Source organism: Camelina sativa, chromosome 9 (assembly GCF_000633955.1).
Source record: "Camelina sativa cultivar DH55 chromosome 9, Cs, whole genome shotgun sequence".
NCBI classification, from domain to species: Eukaryota; Viridiplantae; Streptophyta; class Magnoliopsida; order Brassicales; family Brassicaceae; genus Camelina; species Camelina sativa.
Window position 1 is genome coordinate 4,144,185 of NC_025693.1, and position 22,516 is coordinate 4,166,700.

Below are 22,516 nucleotides of genomic sequence, written 5' to 3' on the forward strand. Positions count from 1 at the left end.
AGAGCGTGACAAGAATTAAGGATTAGATTAGTAACCGTTGAGCTAAGTTTCTTTTAATTAGTATTACTATTAGTACCTCAAAATCTTCTAAACCATGTAGGTCGAACGAAGAGTATATATATCTGCAACTTTTTTTTTTTCTTCACTAGGAACTCTTTACATAATATCAAAATGATTACAAAGATAAGTAAGTGAAGAAGACTTCAAAGATTTGAAAGGTTGAAGTAAAAAAAGAAAGAAAAAGAAACTACCGATTTCTATAGTTTGTTGCTCCTCATCATCAGACAAAATCCAGACCAAACTCATCTCATTTCAAATCAAAACAAAAGCATCATCATCAAGCTTTACACATGCATGGAGTGAGAGGATTTTCCCAAAGATCATAGTTAGGGAAAGTTTCTTCTGGCAAACCGGTTCGTGTTTGATGGGTTACAATTACATCTTCAACAAAAGTTGCCCATCCCATGTAAGGATCCCCAAATGATTTCGACATCAACCCTTTGTCCGGTTTGATTGATTTCTGTCGATGACCCATATATCTTCGCGCTCCAATGATCAGTTTTGCAAAGTTTCCACCGTGTGTCATCACAAAAACATCTGATTTCAAGCAGACCAAGAAATCTAGAGCCGCGAGGCTTGTTACGTGCTTTCTAAAGGTTGTTAGTTCCTCTTTTCCTGCTAAATCCTCCTTTGTTACCTGGTTTTAAAAAAGGAAAAAGTTCTTGTGAGAGACAAAGCATGCTGGCTGATCATAGAAATTGATGAGATAGGAGTTCACTGTTGTGCTTACCAAATTTGGGAACATATTTCTTAGTGGAGCCATACGGTTTTGGCCACCATAGACTTGACCAGATGCTACATAAATTTGTGTTTCTTTTGGATAACCCATTGCACGTAGGATCACAGCAACTTCACCTGGCTCAAGAGGGCACCGACCTTCTTTGCGTTTCTGCAAGGCAAGCTGCCAGAGATGGGAACCATTCTGCAATACATGTTTAAGCAAATTCAATTAAGGCAGCGGTCNTCTAAACCATGTAGGTCGAACGAAGAGTATATATATCTGCAACTTTTTTTCTCTTCACTAGGAACTCTTTACATAATATCAAAATGATTACAAAGATAGTAAGTGAAGAACGACTTCAAAGATTTGAAAGGTTGAAGTAAAAAAAAAAAAAAGAAACTACCGATTTCTATAGTTTGTTGCTCCTCATCATCAGACAAAATCCAGACCAAACTCATCTCATTTCAAATCAAAACAAAAGCATCATCATCAAGCTTTACACATGCATGGAGTGAGAGGATTTTCCCAAAGATCATAGTTAGGGAAAGTTTCTTCTGGCAAACCGGTTCGTGTTTGATGGGTTACAATTACATCTTCAACAAAAGTTGCCCATCCCATGTAAGGATCCCCAAATGATTTCGACATCAACCCTTTGTCCGGTTTGATTGATTTCTGTCGATGACCCATATATCTTCGCGCTCCAATGATCAGTTTTGCAAAGTTTCCACCGTGTGTCATCACAAAAACATCTGATTTCAAGCAGACCAAGAAATCTAGAGCCGCGAGGCTTGTTACGTGCTTTCTAAAGGTTGTTAGTTCCTCTTTTCCTGCTAAATCCTCCTTTGTTACCTGGTTTTAAAAAAGGAAAAAGTTCTTGTGAGAGACAAAGCATGCTGGCTGATCATAGAAATTGATGAGATAGGAGTTCACTGTTGTGCTTACCAAATTTGGGAACATATTTCTTAGTGGAGCCATACGGTTTTGGCCACCATAGACTTGACCAGATGCTACATAAATTTGTGTTTCTTTTGGATAACCCATTGCACGTAGGATCACAGCAACTTCACCTGGCTCAAGAGGGCACCGACCTTCTTTGCGTTTCTGCAAGGCAAGCTGCCAGAGATGGGAACCATTCTGCAATACATGTTTAAGCAAATTCAATTAAGGCAGCGGTCGAGGTTGTTTAGCCACCAAATAGAAGTTATCAACCACTTATAAATGTCACCTTGAAACGCCGAGGCCATTCCTTTTGTCTGTATTCTGCCATTTTAACTTTCTCTTCTCTTGTCCCAACGAAATCACAGAACGATAGACCAACCATTCCTTTTTCGAATCTAAGATGAAGGGCCCTATACAAGAGACACGATATAGTTTAATTCAGATCAATGCATAAGATCCCAAGTTAAAACAAAGTCTCAATATCTGATATCTCCATACATATACGGATTCGGGTTGCCAGTGCGATTTCTCATTCTAGAAACAAGTGAATCAGCCATCTGCTCTATCTCTGGGAGAAATTTGAGAGCATGATAATTTACACGGCATCGTAATCTGTTGATTTCTTGAGGTACATTGTCGTACCTGCAAATTTTCAAGCACCACAAGGATATATCATCCATCGTTCATAAAAATAACTATGAAGGCCTGAGCCCTAAACTATAAAATATATAAAGTATACCCAAGTCGATCGACGAAAGGCTTTAAGGCCATAATCTTCTTCTCCTTTATCCGTGGTAAAACATTGTCTATATAAAATTGGGCTGCTGCATATTTAGGAATGTTTTTGACTGTTCTTCTGCAAAAGATAAATAAATAACTCGGTCNTCAACAAAAGTTGCCCATCCCATGTAAGGATCCCCAAATGATTTCGACATCAACCCTTTGTCCGGTTTGATTGATTTCTGTCGATGACCCATATATCTTCGCGCTCCAATGATCAGTTTTGCAAAGTTTCCACCGTGTGTCATCACAAAAACATCTGATTTCAAGCAGACCAAGAAATCTAGAGCCGCGAGGCTTGTTACGTGCTTTCTAAAGGTTGTTAGTTCCTCTTTTCCTGCTAAATCCTCCTTTGTTACCTGGTTTTAAAAAAGGAAAAAGTTCTTGTGAGAGACAAAGCATGCTGGCTGATCATAGAAATTGATGAGATAGGAGTTCACTGTTGTGCTTACCAAATTTGGGAACATATTTCTTAGTGGAGCCATACGGTTTTGGCCACCATAGACTTGACCAGATGCTACATAAATTTGTGTTTCTTTTGGATAACCCATTGCACGTAGGATCACAGCAACTTCACCTGGCTCAAGAGGGCACCGACCTTCTTTGCGTTTCTGCAAGGCAAGCTGCCAGAGATGGGAACCATTCTGCAATACATGTTTAAGCAAATTCAATTAAGGCAGCGGTCGAGGTTGTTTAGCCACCAAATAGAAGTTATCAACCACTTATAAATGTCACCTTGAAACGCCGAGGCCATTCCTTTTGTCTGTATTCTGCCATTTTAACTTTCTCTTCTCTTGTCCCAACGAAATCACAGAACGATAGACCAACCATTCCTTTTTCGAATCTAAGATGAAGGGCCCTATACAAGAGACACGATATAGTTTAATTCAGATCAATGCATAAGATCCCAAGTTAAAACAAAGTCTCAATATCTGATATCTCCATACATATACGGATTCGGGTTGCCAGTGCGATTTCTCATTCTAGAAACAAGTGAATCAGCCATCTGCTCTATCTCTGGGAGAAATTTGAGAGCATGATAATTTACACGGCATCGTAATCTGTTGATTTCTTGAGGTACATTGTCGTACCTGCAAATTTTCAAGCACCACAAGGATATATCATCCATCGTTCATAAAAATAACTATGAAGGCCTGAGCCCTAAACTATAAAATATATAAAGTATACCCAAGTCGATCGACGAAAGGCTTTAAGGCCATAATCTTCTTCTCCTTTATCCGTGGTAAAACATTGTCTATATAAAATTGGGCTGCTGCATATTTAGGAATGTTTTTGACTGTTCTTCTGCAAAAGATAAATAAATAACTCGGTCAACACCATATCTGATTAAAAAAATTTTGTTAATCAATTTTTAAATCAGATATATACACAAGCAGCACGCAGTGATGCCATTAACCACATCCTCACTATTGAAATCTTCAAACAAGTACATCATCAACAAATAAAGAAAGAGTAAACAAGGATACCTTATACTAGAGAATAGCTCTGCTTTGTCAGTGAACCAGTCAGGTATGTCTCGAACAATTCGGACATCATCCTTCAAGTAATCAATAAAATGATCTACATCAAAAATATCTTCAAATTTTCTGCACCAGAAAGTTATCAGAATCAGTAAACCAATAAAAGAACATCGAGAGAGTAACTCAAGAGAAAATGATCAATATTTGTATAAGACATTACGTTGTGTCTTTCCAAATTTGGTCCTGCTTCAGTACCGGTAGAATCAGAGTTGCATTCAAAATCTTGGCAACAGCTACTGCATTACAGATCTGGAAACAAAAACCATAATAAGAGCATAGCTCATTCTTCCAAAATGATTATAAACAAAAGAAAAAGAAAAGAAGAGCAGCAGCCATTTGGACATTGATCTACAGATTGGACATTGGCAAGAAGAAAAATAGAGAATAGCATGGAAGATACATACAGCAATTCGCTGCTGATTCAAACCACCCTCAGCATGAATGAAAACATAGCCAGTTGTTTCGTTCTCAGGAGGAAGATCTGAAACAAAAAATGAAATCTAATAAGCTGACCAATCAAGGAAAAAGACTTGAACTTTTCAAAAAAACACAGATCAAGATGCACATGACAATGCCAACACTCCTGCCCTTAGTACCTGAGACTCCACCAATCCGCCGCTCAGCACAAGGCTTCCAAGAAGTTGTTGCAGACAACGGATTCACCCATGGAGAAGGTGACTCATTTACCTAGAAATCCAAATCAATTCAGAGAGGGATTCAAAGCTTATTCATTCAACAAAACACAAACCAAAAGTCAAAAACACTTACATGTGGACAGTTGAGCACAATCCCATCTTTTTTACATAAATATGGCGTGTTCTGCAGGACAACATAGAAGCAATCTTAGTTTGAGAACAATGCCAATCCAATTTCGTATTCGATTCAACAACTTGAACAAATTGAGGCAGAAAGATCTAATTTTTTTTTTTTTTTCAGATCGAAAGAAAGAGACTTACCAAGTGATTAATAAGCCCATAAAGAGAGATCAAGCTAGCAATAGCGAGAATCAAAATCAAAAGAAGCGAGATTTTATTCTTCTGAGGAGAAACCCTAATAGGATCGTCACCGAAAAAAGGAAACAAAGAGTGAAACCAGATCGGACGGTCTCGATCTCTAGAAGGATGACGTGGGCGACCATCTTCGTCGTCTCCGCCGTTAGGAGAGTGATCGTGTACGTGAGGCGATGACGAGTCCTCATCTCCGCCGCCGGCACGTAACGGAGAAGAAGAAGATCGGCTCCCGATAGAGCTCGAGTGCCGTAACTCAGCCATTGCTCGCCTCGGACTAAAAGTCGCCAGCTTTATATAATCTCTTCTCTTTTTCTTCTTCTACTATGGTGTGGATTAGCAAAAACAGTTCTTCAGCTGTAAAACTATGCGGACGCTGCTGCCATGTGAGAGGAGCTTGGAGATTCGAACACTCAAACAGAGAGAGAGAAGAAATTAAAGAAGTGTTTTTTTTTTTCTTTTTGAATCTTCAAAGTCAATACTCTCTAAATCAAACAGAAGATTTGGTTTTAAGGAGATTTACAAACGAATCCCTATATCTTTTCTAAATTACACAATCACCCCTAAATTCTCTGGTTTTATCTCATTTCCTCCATCGCCTCTTTTTTTAAAACCTAGACGTTCTCCTTCACCAGTCAAATCGGCTCTTTGATACTCTTCCGGCGAGATTCCGACCGGTAAGTCGAACTCAGATCCGATTCCATTCTTTCCCCGTTTCTCTCTGTACTTTCTCATTTTGTAACCTGAATTTTGCAGAAACCAAGTAAAAGAGATGAATACTATAGTGAAGCGAGTTACGGGATTCGTGACTAGTCATAGCCACCAGTTGCAGCAAGAGCGAGGGATAAGAGTGAAGGTTTTCTCCGGTGATCTTGACAGGGCGCTGACGATTTTGCAGAAGAAGATGCAGTCAAGTGGTATGGAGAGGCTAATCAAAGCGACTCAGACTCATCACATAAAGAACTCGGAGAAGAAGGTTCTCGCTAGGAAGAATCTTGAACGCAGAATCAAATCCATTGACTTTGCTCGCAAACTCCAATCAATCCTCATCAAGAAAGTCAGGTATATGTTTCAGATTGCTTCCCCCACCCAAAATCAAAATCTTTTACATTTTTTGTGTGTTGTTTTGTGGTTAGTAAGATCTTGTTTTTTTTTTATTCTATCATTGTTATTCTTTGCAGAGGTTTATGAGAGCTGAAGCTGAAGCAACAGTGCTGCTATTACCATTCATCGTTATCTTATTTCAATGTTGATCAGTGTTAGATATAACATAACACAGTTGTGGTTCAGAGTTTTTTTTTTGTTCATTTTGAACTTTTGATGAATGGAAGCAAATGTGGAATTGGTATAATTTTGGATTACTATTAGTTGTTGTTTGCTATGAATAAGAAAGGCTTCTCTTTTCCTATGTTTACCATAGGTATTAGTGAAGAACATCAGATACAAGAAGTACATTTAGTCAAAGTTGTTTCTGGGATCTTAGATAGTTCATGACAGATACATTGTGCTGCTTCTCTGCTTGAATGGTCATTCTTGTACCAAGCATTATTACCCTGAGATGATTCTGCCTTTGTCGTATTTAAAGGTTAGGCTAACTCTTTTCAAGCGTTCGCGGTTCTAATTTCTGCAACTACATGTTACCGTGTTCCTTGTCATGCCAATAAAGGGGATAAGAGATGAAGAGCAAATACAGTTTCCTTACAGATCATGGCCTTCGTGTTCCGTGTGATTGCACGGAAGATTGTTGGAAAGTACCTTTTGTATAGGTTTAATTGGTTGTTTGCGTCCTCCTTTTTACTAGTATTTGTTTGGTCAGGCTCGACATGTAGTTGTCTTTGTCAACTTTTGTAGTAACCGGCACTGCAGAGTCTTAGGTTTCATGTTTGATGCTGCAGAATATATGATCAGAGAACGAAATTTCTATCTGCAGAAGCAAAGTGTTTAGTATCAGATTTGCGCTAACCAGATCATGGCCTTCTTGATCTATAGGAGACGTATCTTAACATGTTTGTAGTTTAATGATCTATCAGCTTGAATCATTCTTTCCTGTCCTCCTCGCTACCGGAGAGTTGTTGAAGAGGATCAAAGTCACCATTTTGGATTCTGGATGTAATAGGTTTATCTTCCTTACCTACTAGAAGAATAATATTGCAAAAGGGTTTAGCGGAAGAAACTTTAGGAGTCCAATATGATGAGGTGGTACGTAACAACATCTCCTTCTCTTAAACATTTTACAAATTGAGGTTTCTGATCTGCTGAATCTGAACACAATCACAGCATTTGAGTTTCTTTTTTGAAAATGCTACCATTGTTTATTAAAAGTTCATCTCATTTTTGTCAGATATATATATATATATATATATATATATATATTGGTTAGAGAAAACCCGAAGTGCTCTCAAAATCAACATTCTTCCCCTGGAATGAGCTAAAAAGATTGATTTACATATATACTCTAGTGATCTGTTACTGTAAGTTCTTAACCCAATCTCTCCTAGTGTAATTGGCTTGAGTAATTTACAGGTTTTTCTTAATAATCTTTTGAATTAGAAAAAGAAAGAGGTAACGTTTTATAGTTGTTCTTTCCTTCTGTTTTATTTTAGAGATTAAAGACTGATTTTGAATTAGTGCAAGGAATCTACAAAAAGATTACTTGCTTCGTTCTGTCACTTTCCTTCTTTACTTGAACTTGTCACCAAGTTATTCTCCCTCTCTCTCTCTTATCTCATTTAGAAATTAGAAACAGTTCAAATCTCTCTCCCCCTTCTCATTCTTTCATCTCAAGTCTTTACTTAACTCAATTTCCTTTGATGCTTTTTTTTTTTTTAACTTCTATCCTCTAAATGTCTCATCATGATCACTATGAAACCAACCCTCATTTTGCTCGAATTCCATCTCAGAATCCACATCTCAAAGGCGGTGGTGCTTCTACCTCACAAACATCTCCACATGAACCGCTTATCCCGCCCATCCCGCACCACAAAACACCTAAACACAAAACCCCAAACCACAAAACCCCGCAACCTCACCCGGTCGCTCCACCGGGAATCCTAATCAAGTCTCGTGGTCGCCACCGTGAAAAGCCAATCCAAGAACCTACACATTCTATAATACCTTTACCATTAAGCCCAGAAGATAAACTCCCACCACGAAAAACTCCAAACTCTGCAAAAAGACCATTACTATTAAGCCCTGAAGATCATCATCAACAACAACAACAACAACGACCTCCACCACCACAACCACCCCCACGTGGAGGAGGTTATGGATCAACATTACCTCCAATACCAAAACCAAGTCCATGGAGAACCGCTCCAACACCATCACCGCATCGCCGTGGCGGCCCACGGTTACCACCTCCTTCAAGAGAGACAAGCACAATGACATGGTCAGCTGCATTTTGCTGTGCAATATTCTGGGTCCTTCTTATTCTCGGCGGTTTAATCGTCCTTATCGTCTACCTCGTGTACCGTCCTCGTTCTCCGTACGTCGATATCTCAGCCGCTAACCTAAACGCTGCTTATCTCGACATGGGGTTCTTGCTAAACGGTGATCTAACCATTTTAGCAAACGTTACAAACCCAAGCAAGAAAAGCAGTGTGGACTTTACCTATGCGACGTTCGAGCTTTACTATTACAACAACCTCATTGCGACTCAATACATTCAACCGTTCAAGGTTCCTAAGAAAATGTCGATATTTGCGAATGTTCATCTTGTGAGCAGTCAGGTCCAGCTTCAGCCAACGCAGAGCCGGGAGTTGCAACGTCAGATTGAAACAGGTCCGGTTTTGTTGAACCTAAGAGGAACGTTTCACGCACGTTCGTACTTTGGACCATTGTTTAGGTACTCTTATCGGTTGCATACTCATTGCAGCGTTTCGTTTAATAGTCCTCCTTCAGGAGCTATGCGAGCTAGAAGATGCAATACCAGACGCTAACGTTTTGCGATTTGCGTTTGCTCCTTTTCTTTTCATTTTTTGCCACATTTAGAAATAATTAATATTCTGTATTTATTGGCATGACAAGAATTGTTAACTGTTAATGGTACAATCATTATATTTTAATTGCGTCATTAGTTTTTGTAAAGTAGAATGTTCCAAACTTAAGGGGGTGGTATTGGTTTGAGATTTTAAGAGAATTTTAATGACTTCAAATAAAATCATGGAAAGTATAAAATGAAGGATTCTAGGTGATTGTTTAGAAAGTGTTTTAAAATCTTGCTGATTTGTTTTTCCTAATCTTGTAAAATCTCTTATAAAATCTTGTAAAATCTTTCTTAAAAAATATTGCTTATCTCTTCTTCTATAAAATCATGTTTGCAAAAGTCATATATCTTATGAGAGATGGAGTCAAGAACAGAATGATAAAGTAAAGAACAAAATGATAAACGATTCTCTCTTTTTAATCAATTACACAACTTTATTGATATGAGAAACTGAATTGTATTACAGACTTTGGTGTTGCAGGAAATAGAGGCTCGATCTGTACTTATACAAGTGAAACATTGTGTTGTGTAATAAGAAGACATGACTCTTCATAAGACAAAGCATACAATTCGTGCAGCTGTCATGAATCAATTTATGATCATAAATCTATATGACTTTCATAAACCACCGAACACATAACTGAGTCCGAATGTGATTTTATGTTATACAAAACTCAATTATGTGACTTTCATGAACATTAGGTCATACATTCTCATGCTTGCTTTATTGATTCTTGTTTGTTCATCTCTTTTTGATTCTCTTTCTGGTCTCTCGGCTCGGAGATTTATCATGAGAGATTTCGCAAAGTTTGTAAAATTGATGCAATACTTTTGTTCTAGGGCAGGGAGAAGAGTGTGAGAGGCGGAGAAGAAGAGCAACTGTGGTGAAAAAAAAAGTCATGGACTATGATTCATAAATCTCTCTATTTGATGAGAGAGTTTTCATGACTTTTTCTATGAAGAAAATGATATAAAATCCTAAACAAATAACATAATAATTGAATTCATTAACAATCCAAGATTCTTTTGTTTTACTTGAATAACATAAAACTTTTAATGACTTTATAAAACTCTTAATCCAATAACACTAGATTTATAAAGATTTTAGATAACTTTTTACAAATCCACAACTAATAACACCAAATTTTAAAAGAGTTTTAAAAAGTCTTGATTTAATAACAACATATTTTACATAACTTTTAAAGTCATTAAAATTCTATTTAACTCTCAAACCAATAACCCCCCCTAAGAGGCTGATTTAAGACTTAACTTTATCAATTTACGCGGAAGGAGAGGAATATTATGAAAAATACTTTATTTATTAACTAATCAGATTCTTCTATATAATATTTTATTTTAAAATAAATAAAAATTAAATTTAAAAGAAAAAAAAAAAAACTAATTCTGTATATTTTTAATTTAAGAATGTTAAATATGTATTTGGTTTAAATTTTACAATTAACAAGGTTATATATCGGTTTGGGTTTATAAATGAGAATTATGATTTAGATTTTACAATTAGAACGAAATTATGTGTCAGTCTGGATTTACAAATGAGGTAATTAGAATTTAGATTTACAAATAAAACGAAATTATATGTCGGTTTGAGTTTACAAATGAGGGTGGTTAAGGTTTAGATTTTACGATTTGAACGAAATTATATGTCGGTTTAGGTTTACAAATGAAGTAGTTAGAGTTTAGATTTTACAATTATAACAAAATTATATATCGGTTTGAGTTTATAGATGAGTTGGTTAGAGTTTAGATTTTACAATTAAAACGAAATTATCTATCAGTTTGGTTTATAAAAGAACGAATTGAGTTTTTATTTATTTTTACAATGATACAATGATGTATACATATTTTGTTAATTTCTTTATTTTATAAGGAGGTGAATAACGAGATTTATGCGTAGAGATGAACCCAAATATTGTCCTTGATATTATTAAGGAGGTGTTGTTAAATCATAAGATTTTAACATAGTTTTCTTTTTTACTTTTGATCTGAAACCATTGTCTTTTTTAACTATAAACATTTAATAATCTGTTAAAATCCAATGTAAAATCAACACTCTAGTAAAATCAATGAAAAATTGATTTAAAAAGTAACACTGGATTCTAACTAATTAACAAAATTAATAAACAAATTTTCACCAGATAAATTTGATCGAATCATGATGCACATAACGGAGAGAAAAGAAAAAGGCCCAATTATGACCCACTAAGCCCAACATAATTAATACTATGAGTTTATGACACGAAATGACTCAACACGACCCGACCCGATCGCCCATATCTGGGCCCCGTTCATCAGTTTACCCGGAGCTCAAGAAACATCCCTCCATAATTTGCTTCTTCTTATTCATTCTCCAGTTATTATCACACAGTTCGTTAATTTCGCTACTCGATTTCGTTCTTCAGGTATGTCTCAGCCCCCTAATTGTGATTAATTTGGCTTTACAATGAACTATTAGGGTTTATGGTTCATAGCTAAGACAAACATAGTAACACACACACGAAAGTAATCTCGTGTTAGATCCGATTTGAACTGTGAAAGGAAGCTCCTTTGTTAATACCCTGATATGGGTTTATCTAAAGCTTCACGTTTTTTTGCATAATTTATTGAATGGTTTGGTGATTCGACGATTCTATATAGGAATTTTGACAATGAAGCTTGACACTAGTGGATTTGAGACAACTATGCCTGTGATTGGCTTTGGATCAAACAGTGAGATGCTTGATGGGGTTTCGTCTGTACCTTCGTTTGATCTTCCTCGTACAACTGATGTGAGTTTTAGTTTCAAAATTCAGTTTTTGTCACAGATTCTAATACTTTTGAATTTAGTTATTATTTGATTGTGGGATTTTTTTTTTTTTTTTAGTTTGATGGGTTTCAGAAGAAATCTGTGGAGATGGTGAAGCCTGCAAAGGGTACAACTACACTTGCGTTTATCTTTAAAGAAGGTGTTATGGTAGCTGCTGATTCTCGAGCTAGCATGGGAGGATACATCTGTATGTTTCTCTTTGAATATATTTTTATGTTTATTTCATATTTCTCTATGTGTTGACTTGAGACTTGTGACCTCTCTAAAGACTGAATTAGATTCTTGCTGGCTTTTATTTATGTGTTGGATTGTTAAACGAAGTTCTGATCTTTATTTATGTTTGCCAGTGATATTGTACATAGAAGCAACTAGGCATTTTTGTGATTGCTGATGTTTTGTTTGTATGTTTTACTTTTTCCAATCCAGCGTCGCAGTCTGTGAAGAAGATTATTGAAATTAATCCTTATATGCTTGGTACAATGGCTGGTGGAGCTGCTGATTGCCAATTCTGGCACAGAAATCTGGGAATTAAGGTACCTAACGATAATTTTCCCTAGCTTTCTGAATTGATTACCGGATCTATCAGTTATCTTCCTTTCTGAGGCAATCCGGTTACGTCTCACCTGTCCTTTTTTCATATAGCTGATATCCAAAAGCTGTTGGGTCATTTGTTGGAGATTTAAATGTTTTCAATGCCGTCTGTTTCATAGAATAAGAAAAGTCTGTATTATCTGTCTGGTGACATAAGAACATGTGTCTCTTTAGATTCTAGGCATGTATTTTTCTGTTTGGTGTGGTGGCTTTAGCTCCTCTGTACTGGGAACTTAACATTTCTATATCATTACTCATTAGGCATCAATCTTTTTGTTATGCTCTTGTTGTATGCAAGAGCAAACATATGGTTTCTTTAATTTCTTGTATCTAAAATCTAGTCCCAGTTTATCTTAATAGTTTGTTTTCTAACTTGTATACCAAATCCAGACTCTATGTCTCTAATAGAGAGTGTGGTTTATTTGCTTATACTAGTGTCGTCTACATGAGCTGGCAAACAAAAGAAGAATCTCTGTTTCAGGAGCTTCAAAGCTTCTTGCTAACATGCTCTATTCATACCGTGGAATGGGACTTTCCGTTGGCACAATGATTGCTGGATGGGATGAAACAGTCAGTACCTCAATCTTTATATCCTAACCGTTACCTGTCAATAGTTTCACTCAGCCAAGCAAAATGTTGAGATGCTCAACTGTAATCTTTTTTGGAATAGGGCCCTGGATTGTACTATGTTGACAACGAAGGAGGAAGACTTAAGGGAGACAGATTCTCTGTCGGTTCCGGTTCACCATACGCCTACGGTGTTCTCGACAGCGGGTATTTCTCTATTTCAACCCTACTTTGCTTTTAGTCCCAATCCCACAACAATGTCAAATTTTTATGGTTGTTTTTGTCAACAGATACAAATTCGATATGTCGATTGAAGAAGCCTCGGAGTTAGCAAGGAGATCCATCTACCATGCTACATTCCGTGATGGAGCTAGTGGTGGAGTTGCTAGCGGTAAAAGAACAATCCTTTCTTCTTTCAATACATTATTCTTGTGGTTGTTGTAACTTTGCAAGTGTATTAAACTTTCCCTAATCTCTATTGATCAGTGTACCACGTTGGGCCTCAAGGATGGACGAAACTCTCTGGAGATGACGTTGGCGAGCTACATTACCATTATTACCCAGTGGCCCCAGCCACCGCGGAACATGTGATGGAAGAAGCCGCCTAGTAAACACAGTGATTCTCTTATCCTTTTTAAGAGTTTTATAACATCACATGGCTGGTTTTATTTGTTAATGCTAAGAACAGAATCATAGATTCATGTTTCCCTTGTATCGTGAATGATGTAGATTTTAGAGTGGCCACCATTTTCCGTGACCCTATTTATATGGGGATTACATGCGGGCAAACATTTCTTCATCGGGATAAAATGTTTGAACAAAATCTTCTATGAGCTTTTCTTTCTAGCCAAGCCAATGGAAGTTAATTATGCTACGATGATTAGTGAAGTAATTAAATTAGACTTGATTGTTAATCTTACTATTAGTTTGATTTGAAAATGAAAGTTTATCATAATTAAATGATTAACAAAGGTAATTTAGTGTTATAGAAGTGTATTAATCTCATTGAAGTAATCCAAACTCTAATAGTATGGAGTATGCTCAAGTACATAACCCATCCTATGATTGTTTTGAGTGTTAATGATTAATTATCTAAGTTGATCCCATGGACCAGTTATTGCTCTCGATTAGCTTCAGTCTTGTGTTGGATCAACCCATATATATTACAATGTTATTATCGTGTAGTTGTGAATCTAGTGATCACTTTGAGCTTTAATAAATTGCGAAGCTTTGGAATCGGATCAAAATCATTACAGGTTTGCTACATTAAAACAATTAATATCATGAGTCATGCATGACGTAAGTCAAAGGTTTATTTTCCAATAGAGATATTTCATTCTTCTATAATAGTAGTTTTGATTTTCGGAAAAAAAAGTAGCTAACTAGAAAAACAATATCATGAGGTAATTTTCAATTATAAATTTTTAAGTAATTTTTTTTGTGTGTAAACTAAAATAAAATGTGGTGACAAATAATATTCTTGTGATTCATGTGATTCATGTTACTGTCAGAATATCTTGGATTCTTTGGTCACCTAACCAAATTATTCAACTTTTTTTTTTCTTCTAAAATAGTACTTTAACGATTTGGAGTGGTTTTATTTTATATAAAAAAATGTAAATTATTATTGAGTGAGAAGAGTTGTTTGTAGAAGAAATTGTTCAAGGACAGTAGTTTGAAGATCATAATTTGTCCTCCTTCGTATCAGGCACATCTGCTTACTCAATTCAATACACATCTCTTTTCACCTGAACTTTTTTTGTAACCAAAACTTTATCAAATTAAGCTGATGTGATGTTTAGGTGCTAAAAGAAACTAATTTAATCATTTTATACAGTAAAAGACAATATAAATAAAATAGCCACAGGCCCATGACACATATACGTTTTTGAAAAAATGATTTATTATACATGCAAATTGAGTTAAATTATTATTTCTTTTAAAACTTAACATTAGTGAAGATGTCAGAAAATAATTGAAGAGAGCAATATTGCTATACATATGTCTTTCTTTCCCTTCATCAGCCATCAAATCAACAAATGGCTACAATTTGGTTTCTATCACTTCTCTTTCTCTCTTGTATTCTCCTTCTCGCCGCTTTGAGACTCAAGAAGCGGCGGCAACATCAAGGGAAACCACCATCTCCTCCTGGCTTTCCGATCATCGGAAACTTGCATCAGCTCGGAGAGTTACCACATCAGTCTCTATGGAGACTCTCCAAAAAGTATGGTCCGGTGATGCTTTTGAAGTTTGGAAGTATCCCAACAGTCATAGTTTCTTCATCTGAAACAGCAAAGCAAGCTTTGAAAATTCATGACCTCCATTGTTGTAGCCGTCCTAGCTTAGCAGGTATCACTCAACACATACTTAAGTTTTGATTTTTGGTTTCTTTGTTCATAGGATTAAACAAAACACATGATTATTTAGGACCAAGAGCGCTCTCATACAACTACCTAGACATAGTTTTCTCACCTTTCAATGATTACTGGAAAGAATTAAGGAGGATTTGTGTCCAAGAACTCTTCAGTGTCAACCGAGTCCACTTGATACAACCCATTAAGGACGAGGAAGTCAAGAAACTGATGGATTCCTTCTCGGAATCAGCTGCTCAGCAAACTCCGATTAACTTGAGCGAGAAGTTAGCTTCTTTAACTGTAGGCGTGATATGCAAGGCAGCATTTGGTGTGAGTTTCCAAGGAACTGTGCTTAACAGTGACAATTTCGACAAGTTAATCCATGATGCATTTTTGTTTTTGGGGAGCTTCTCTGCCTCGGATTATTTTCCAAGTGGCGGTTGGATCGTCGACTGGCTCACGGGTTTACAGGGGCAGAGAGAGAGAAGCGTGAGAGGTCTCGATGCGTTCTACGAACAAATGTTTGATCTACATAAACAGGGGAACAAAGAAGGAGTTGAAGATTTTGTGGACTTACTTTTGAGGTTGGAGAAAGAAGGAACTGTTCTTGGATATGGCAAGCTCACAAGAAACCATATCAAAGCAGTCTTAATGGTAAATTATACGCAATTCAGTTTTAGGATTATAGTATTTGATGATTATAATTCTTTTAATGGTCTTATTACAGAATGTTCTTCTTGGAGGCATCGGCACATCTGCAATAACAATGACATGGGCAATGACAGAACTTATGAGAAACCCACGAGTAATGAAGAAAGTGCAATCCGAAATTAGAAATCAAATTGGGAACAAGTCAGTGATCAGCTTGGATGACATAGATCAGCTCCATTATCTGAAAATGGTGATCAATGAAACATGGAGGCTACATCCTCCAGCACCTCTTTTGGTTCCTAGAGAAGTTATGTCCGAATTTGAAATCAACGGCTACACGATTCCGGCCAAGACAAGACTTTATGTGAATGTTTGGGCTATCGGACGTGATGCCGATACTTGGAAATACCCAGAGGAGTTTCTTCCAGAGAGGTTTATTAATAGTAACATTGATGCAAAAGGACAAAACTTTGAGCTGTTACCATTTGGAAGTGGTAGGAGAATGTGTCCTGCCATGTACATGGGGACAACAATGGTGGAGTTTGGTCTTGCAAATCTTTTGTATCATTTTGATTGGAAGTTACCGGAAGGCATGGTGGTCGAAGATATCGACATGGAAGAATCTCCTGGCCTTAATGCGAGCAAGAAAAACGAGCTTCCACTTCTTCCTGTAAAGTTTTTGAATCACTGATAATGCAAATAAGCTTTTCTTGATTTAATAAATATTGTAGTATCGATTGTACTAAATAAAACTAAATGGTGTGCATTTTTCCAGTTTAATCACGTTTGTTATGTCAAGTTTGAGAAAACCCGGGAAGTATTCGTTTTATTGTATTCTTTACATATATGATAATATGGAATCTACTTATAACAATAAAAATTTTGAAAAACAAAATCCTATATCGTATGTTTGTATATCAAGTTATCCATTAATATATAACAAAAAAAAAAATTGTTAGTTGCTTGGTAAACAAGAGTCTTGAAGATGTGATGATCGTCTTATAGACCAAACATATAATTTCATTTTTTTCGTGATTTTCATTTCTATAGCCCATTTAGCTACGTGGCTTGATGCCATAGAGTCGAGATATTTTCTCTTTCGGGCCGGTTTATTTGGGCAGTGGTGGGTTTTCAAAAGAATTTTTACCAATTAAAAAAAAAAAAAGTAGGACTTTTGAGAATTTTTATCAAGGGTCAATTTGCTGAATAACCATATTCAAGACAAAATTCACACTTGGGACAAATATATAAAAGCAGATATTTCCGAAAGTCTGATCCCCTAAATGCACCACTGGACTGTAGACCCTCGTTTGCATGGAGAAGCATTCATGAAGCACAAGAGTTGGTCAGGCAAGGGATCAGAGTAGTTATTGGTAATGGAGAAGCTGTTGACATATGGGTGCATCAATGGTTATTGGCTAAACCGGCGAGAGGAGTCACAGAGATGAACCAAATCCCATTGGAGCTTCGTCGGTATGTCTCAAGACTCAGGTATGTCAAAGATCTCTTGGACGCCAATGGAAAAGAGTGGAATCGAGAACTACTATCCACTTTTTTCCCTGAAAATATAACTGAGCAGATTCTCCGGATTAAAGTAGGAGGCCAAGAAACAGTGGATAAGATTGCTTGGGATTATTCTAAAGATGGTCACTATACAGTGAAGTCTGGGTACAGGGTAGTTATGGAGCTAAACAAAAGCCGGAAACCACAGCAAGAGGTTGACTAACCCAGTATAAATCCGATCTTCCAACAAATCTGGCAAACTGATACATCCCCAAAAATCCAGCATTTCCTGTGGAGAATAGTGAGTAACTGCTTACCGGTGGCAGGCAACATGTTACACCGACACTTAGCTAAAGATGGTACTTATCTGCGATGTGCAAATGGTATAGAAACTGTGAACCACATGTTGTTTTAAAGTTCTTTTGCTCGGCTAGTTTGGGCTATATCCCCTATACCTGCACCACCAGGAGGTGAATGGTCAGACTCCATTTATGCGAACATGTACCACCTCCTAAACTTGGGGAAAACATATACTCAACGGGACCTGAGCTGCAATGAGTCACCCTGGATCCTATGGAGGTTATGGAAAAGTCGAAATGACTTCCAGTTCGAGGGAAAGGATCATAATGCCAAGGAGGTGGTAAGAAGAGCAAAAGAGGATGAGGAGGAGTGGATTTTAAGCAAGGAGCTGAGAAGTAAACCCCCAATGGCTCCACGACCAGAACCCCGCAACATCAACTGGCAACCACTGATGTAGTAACTTTCAGTATCAATTATTATCAATCCACAATTTGCACCAATCAACACACCAAGAATACACAAAATGCTTAATCTATTCTTAATCAAGTAAAAGGTTCTTATGTCACTTCTTAACTAATCAAAGTCACTCAAATAAAGTAAACAAGACAATGCAAACTCAAGGCAAACAAACTCAAATAGCAAATATACTGAAAATCAAGAATTAACAAGAGAACCTTGGGCAAGGTAATTGACTTGGGAGATAGCTAATCAATCCTAGATGTCTAAGTAACAATCAAGAACAATCCTATGGCTAGAACACTAATGCAAATCAATTCATTTCCATGATAGAGATCCTATGCTAGTCAAACGATAATCAACAATTTCCAAAGGTAATCACAAGACAGGCATGCATTAAGTACAAGTTCAAATACCACTAAGCACCCTAATCATCAATTTCCATTGGCTAGGAATGCAAAGCTCTTAAAAAGTTGGGTTCAAGAATTTCATCAAACACCTTGTGGGCATGGAAATCCTAAAGTCTAGATTTAAGCTTGATCAAGGCTATCTAGCAATATTATCACTAATCAAGATAGGAAATGCATAAAATAGACCCTAGACATCAAAGATCAACCATCTATCTCCCTAATCTACCAAGCCCAAAGTTCTTAAGAGATCTACTCACTAATCATCATGATCACACAAAGGAAAGATGTTTGTCTTTGTGAAATCATAATAAAAGCTTATAGATTAAGAGATTTAAATGAGCAATTGCAATTAAAAACTGGGAAATCAACCAAAGATTCAATAAACCTAGAGTAAACAAGCTTAAGAACCCTAAGTGGCTGCTAAAGCAATAGATAAGATAAGAGATAAGTCTCCTTAATAGGTTTAGAGTATTTATAGTAAAGTAGAAGAGAACCTAGGTCAACCCAAAACAAACTGGGTTAAACCCGGTTCAAAAATAAAACAAGTGAAGTGCTGGCTCCATCGGCCATGGCTTGGCCGAGTAGTGCGGCCGCGTGTCTTCGATCGGTCTAAGATTGGCCGCGTCGCCTGGCCGCGTGCGTCTTTGCACCGTCAGCCACTTAAGCTCCATCGGCCATGACTTGGCCGCGTGTCTTCAACCGGTCTAGGTTTGGCCGCGTCGCCTGGCCGCGTGTGTCTTCGCACCTTGACCTTTCGATCTCCACTCTTCTTTGCTTCTTTGCATTAAAACAAGCCCAAATGCTCCAAATGTGTAGAGATCACTCAAAGAACCTGAAAGATGGCAAACTAGATGCAAATGCTCCTAAAACAACCTAGAATGACAAGATTATGCAACAAAACTATGCAAGAACAAGGCTTAAAACCCAACAAAAACACAAGATATCAACCATCACCATTAGGATGGACAAAATGCAATGTCGATGGAGCCTGGAGAACAGAGAATGAGAATTGTGGGATCGGATGGATCCTAAGGGACAACAATAAAAAGGTACTTTGGTTGGGGGCAAGAGCTCTGCCTAGAGTTAACAAACCGCTGGAAGCAGAGATTAAGGGATTAAGATGGGCAATGCTTTCACTCGTTCGATTACAATATCCCAGGGTAATATTTGAAACGGACTCCCAACAGTTATTGTCTTTAATTAAAGGGGACTCAGAGTCAAACCATGTTGCACCCATCATACAAGACATTAACCAACTCTCCGAGCAATTCGAAGAGATCAAGATGACGTTTACTTACCGTGAAGGAAACGGAGTGGCCGATAGAGTAGCGAAGGAAGCTTTGTCTTTTGACAATTACATTCCTAAATTGTACTCTATGTTGCCAGTTTGGATTATGTCAGAAGTGGAACAAGACAATGTGTAACTAAAAACTTTGGTTAATATTAAGTTGAAGTTGAGCCAAAATAAAAAAATAAAAATAACCATATTCACAAATTTAATTAAGAATATAGCATATTAATTGACAAAATAAGAAGAATAGGAGGAGGGGTAGATAGAATTACCATTTTAGTGTTCTAGTTATTTGGTAGGTGGTGGCTGGTGGTGGCCGGAGGCCGGAGGCCGGAGTTCGCCGAAGGTCGGAGATTGCCGGAGTTCGTCGGAGGTTGGAGTTCACCGGAGTTTAGTGATGGCCGGAGTTCGCTGGAGGTCGCCGGTGGTCGGAGTTTGCTGGAGGTCGCCGGTGGTTGGAGTTAGCCGGAGGTCGCCGGTGGTCGGAGTTCGCCGGAGTTTGCTGGTGGTCGGAGTTCGCCGGAGGTCTGCGGTGGTGTTGGCTAGAGGAAAACAAAAGCCTAAATGATAGTACCTTGTGAACCCTAGGTTGATGGTGATAAAGAGGTGGAGGTGGTGGGGGTGAAAGGAGGTAAAGGTGGTGGTGGTGGAAGGAGGTAAAGGTGGAGAGGTTATGGACAAGGCTAAAAGGGTATATATTGTAGTTTATATAGAGTGTATTACCTTTTAATGGTTAGTTTAGTTAATTCTTGAATTATAATTTTTTTGTTGGTTATACAATGCAATTCCTCTTTTATCAAACTCTTCCCATAATAGACAAAAGAAAAAAAAAATAGTACAACGTGAATAACGTCAAGAACGACGATGGGCCAATCTAATAAATATTTCCATTGCAACCACACATAACTAAAAAAATTTTGATAGTGCAAAAGTATTTTTCTCTTTCTAAAGTTTTGAAATTTGATAGTGCAAATGTATTTTGATAGGTCAGCTGGTGACCCCCCCATTCATGTACGTAGGTCCGGCACTGCTAACTAAAAGAAAACATGTCTGATCGCAATCAAATAAGTGAATAACCCTTCCCTTACCGGTAAGAGATCTCACAATATCTTCTTTTCTTTTATAAAGAACACTTGAGTCGATCATAGCCTATAGTGCATAAATCATAGCAATGGCAAACATTATTAAAGAAAAGAATGGAGAATATGGAACCAAGCTCCACGTAGCAATGTTTCCATGGTTAGCCTTTGGCCATTTGGTTCCACACTTGCAGCTCTCTATGCTCATGGTTCAAAAGGGTCACACCGTGTCTTTCATCTCCACTCCTCGTAACATCGACCGCCTCCTCCCACGGTTACGAGAGAACCTCTCCTCCGCCATTAATTTCGTCAAGCTCCCATTTTCCGGCCACAGCAAACTCCCGGAGGACACCGAAGCCACTTCAGACGTACCTTTCTGATAGGTCCCAATCAGAGAGTAAAACACAAGACACAAGGTTTTTAAATGGGTAGTTAAAACTACCTCTTTTTTATTGCTTTTCTGGGTTTTATAGAAGAATAGAACTATTGAGTTCTAGGGGTCAAGAGAGGATAACACCAAATCTAAAAGACCAAATCCTAACATGATTCAAACTTATCAAATGAAAAGAATAAAGCATAAAACCAAAACCAAAACCGTGCGACGCAAGGACGAGCTAAACCGAGTAACGTGGGTTTGGCCGCCGTATCCGTATGGGCCTGCTGGCGTTCTGCAACTGTGGCCCATCAATACCCCCCCTCGAACAGCAGCCTTGTCCTCAAGGTGCGTATCAAAATCAGGGAAGCTAGCTTGCAACTGCTTTTCCTCCTCCCACGTTGCATCATCCGTCGACAGACCTTGCTACTAAACCAACAACTCCCGCATCGTCTTCGCCCCCGACCTGACTACCCGTTGCCGAAGGATAGCCTCTTGTTGAAGATGGAGATGACCATTTTCCCGAAGTGGCGGAAGATGGCCAACAACAACATTGTCGGTTGATGTGTCTGCATTTTATAGGGTTTTAACTATAGTTTTTAGGTTTGTTTTGAGTCTTTTCCTAGGTCCAAGAGTGCTTTTAGAGTCTTTTTAGTCCTTTGTGAGTCTTTACAGGTTCTAGGTGACTATGGAAGGAATCTGAGCGTTTTGGGGGTGAAAATATGCATCTGGAGCTAAATTGGTTGAAGGCTGATCGAGCTAGAAGGCAGATGGAGTGAAAGCAGAAAAACGTTCTGGATCGACTGATCCTTTCGAGATCGACCAATCCAGTCCCCGACGCAAGTTTTCCTTATTTGTTTTAAACCGACTTTTAGGGTTTTATTTTGATATTTAAGTTAGAGGCACGGCCTCCAGAGACATAAGTTTTATTTTCTGAGACTATTCTGTATTGAGAGTGAAGGGAGAAGATCTCTAATCCTTCTTGACACTTTGGAGAAGATTTCTAAACCCTATTTTCTATTCTTTTGCAATTCAATTATGTTTTCTTCATTATTAATTTGCTGTTTCTGCTTCTCCATGTCTG

The 22,516-nt window shown here is 37.7% G+C and overlaps 7 protein-coding genes across 7 annotated transcripts; 4 read left to right on the forward strand and 3 right to left on the reverse strand.

Annotated features, from left to right (window-relative positions):
- LOC109126347 (uncharacterized protein At1g04910-like) lies at window positions 236-1,000 on the reverse strand (the record flags this gene model as incomplete). Its single annotated transcript, XM_019229857.1, has 2 exons — window positions 236-697; window positions 791-1,000. Coding segments are annotated over 2 exons (570 nt in total), but the record flags the coding sequence as incomplete, so codon positions are not given.
- Window positions 1,172-3,051, reverse strand: LOC109126348 (uncharacterized protein At1g04910-like). Its single transcript, XM_019229858.1, has 7 exons — window positions 2,953-3,051; window positions 2,660-2,859; window positions 2,460-2,576; window positions 2,219-2,362; window positions 2,007-2,130; window positions 1,724-1,915; window positions 1,172-1,630 (listed from the first exon to the last, which is right to left on the reverse strand). Exons 1-7 carry the CDS (start codon window positions 3,049-3,051, stop codon window positions 1,271-1,273), a joined length of 1,236 nt encoding a protein of 411 aa, XP_019085403.1. The 3' UTR covers window positions 1,172-1,270.
- LOC104710432 (uncharacterized protein At1g04910) lies at window positions 3,215-5,495 on the reverse strand. Its single transcript, XM_019230389.1, has 9 exons — window positions 4,998-5,495; window positions 4,810-4,860; window positions 4,638-4,728; window positions 4,446-4,522; window positions 4,202-4,290; window positions 3,988-4,107; window positions 3,689-3,805; window positions 3,448-3,591; window positions 3,215-3,359 (listed from the first exon to the last, which is right to left on the reverse strand). The coding sequence occupies exons 1-9, from the start codon at window positions 5,310-5,312 to the stop codon at window positions 3,215-3,217; spliced, it is 1,149 nt and encodes a 382-aa protein (XP_019085934.1). The 5' UTR covers window positions 5,313-5,495.
- On the forward strand, window positions 5,637-6,453 carry LOC104710433. The gene is made up of 3 exons (XM_010427040.2): window positions 5,637-5,725; window positions 5,805-6,110; window positions 6,230-6,453. The coding sequence occupies exons 2-3, from the start codon at window positions 5,821-5,823 to the stop codon at window positions 6,237-6,239; spliced, it is 300 nt and encodes a 99-aa protein (XP_010425342.1). The 5' UTR covers window positions 5,637-5,725; window positions 5,805-5,820; the 3' UTR covers window positions 6,240-6,453.
- On the forward strand, window positions 7,631-9,120 carry LOC104710434 (proline-rich receptor-like protein kinase PERK13). The gene has a single exon (XM_010427041.2). The coding sequence runs from the start codon at window positions 7,892-7,894 to the stop codon at window positions 8,984-8,986; it is 1,095 nt and encodes a 364-aa protein (XP_010425343.1). The 5' UTR covers window positions 7,631-7,891; the 3' UTR covers window positions 8,987-9,120.
- LOC104710435 (proteasome subunit beta type-5-B) lies at window positions 11,343-13,838 on the forward strand. Its single transcript, XM_010427045.2, has 8 exons — window positions 11,343-11,453; window positions 11,689-11,819; window positions 11,915-12,044; window positions 12,284-12,390; window positions 12,884-13,018; window positions 13,119-13,222; window positions 13,306-13,406; window positions 13,502-13,838. Exons 2-8 carry the CDS (start codon window positions 11,700-11,702, stop codon window positions 13,621-13,623), a joined length of 819 nt encoding a protein of 272 aa, XP_010425347.1. The 5' UTR covers window positions 11,343-11,453; window positions 11,689-11,699; the 3' UTR covers window positions 13,624-13,838.
- Window positions 15,002-16,818, forward strand: LOC104710436 (cytochrome P450 71B37). The gene is made up of 3 exons (XM_010427046.2): window positions 15,002-15,364; window positions 15,443-16,023; window positions 16,097-16,818. Exons 1-3 carry the CDS (start codon window positions 15,055-15,057, stop codon window positions 16,709-16,711), a joined length of 1,506 nt encoding a protein of 501 aa, XP_010425348.1. The 5' UTR covers window positions 15,002-15,054; the 3' UTR covers window positions 16,712-16,818.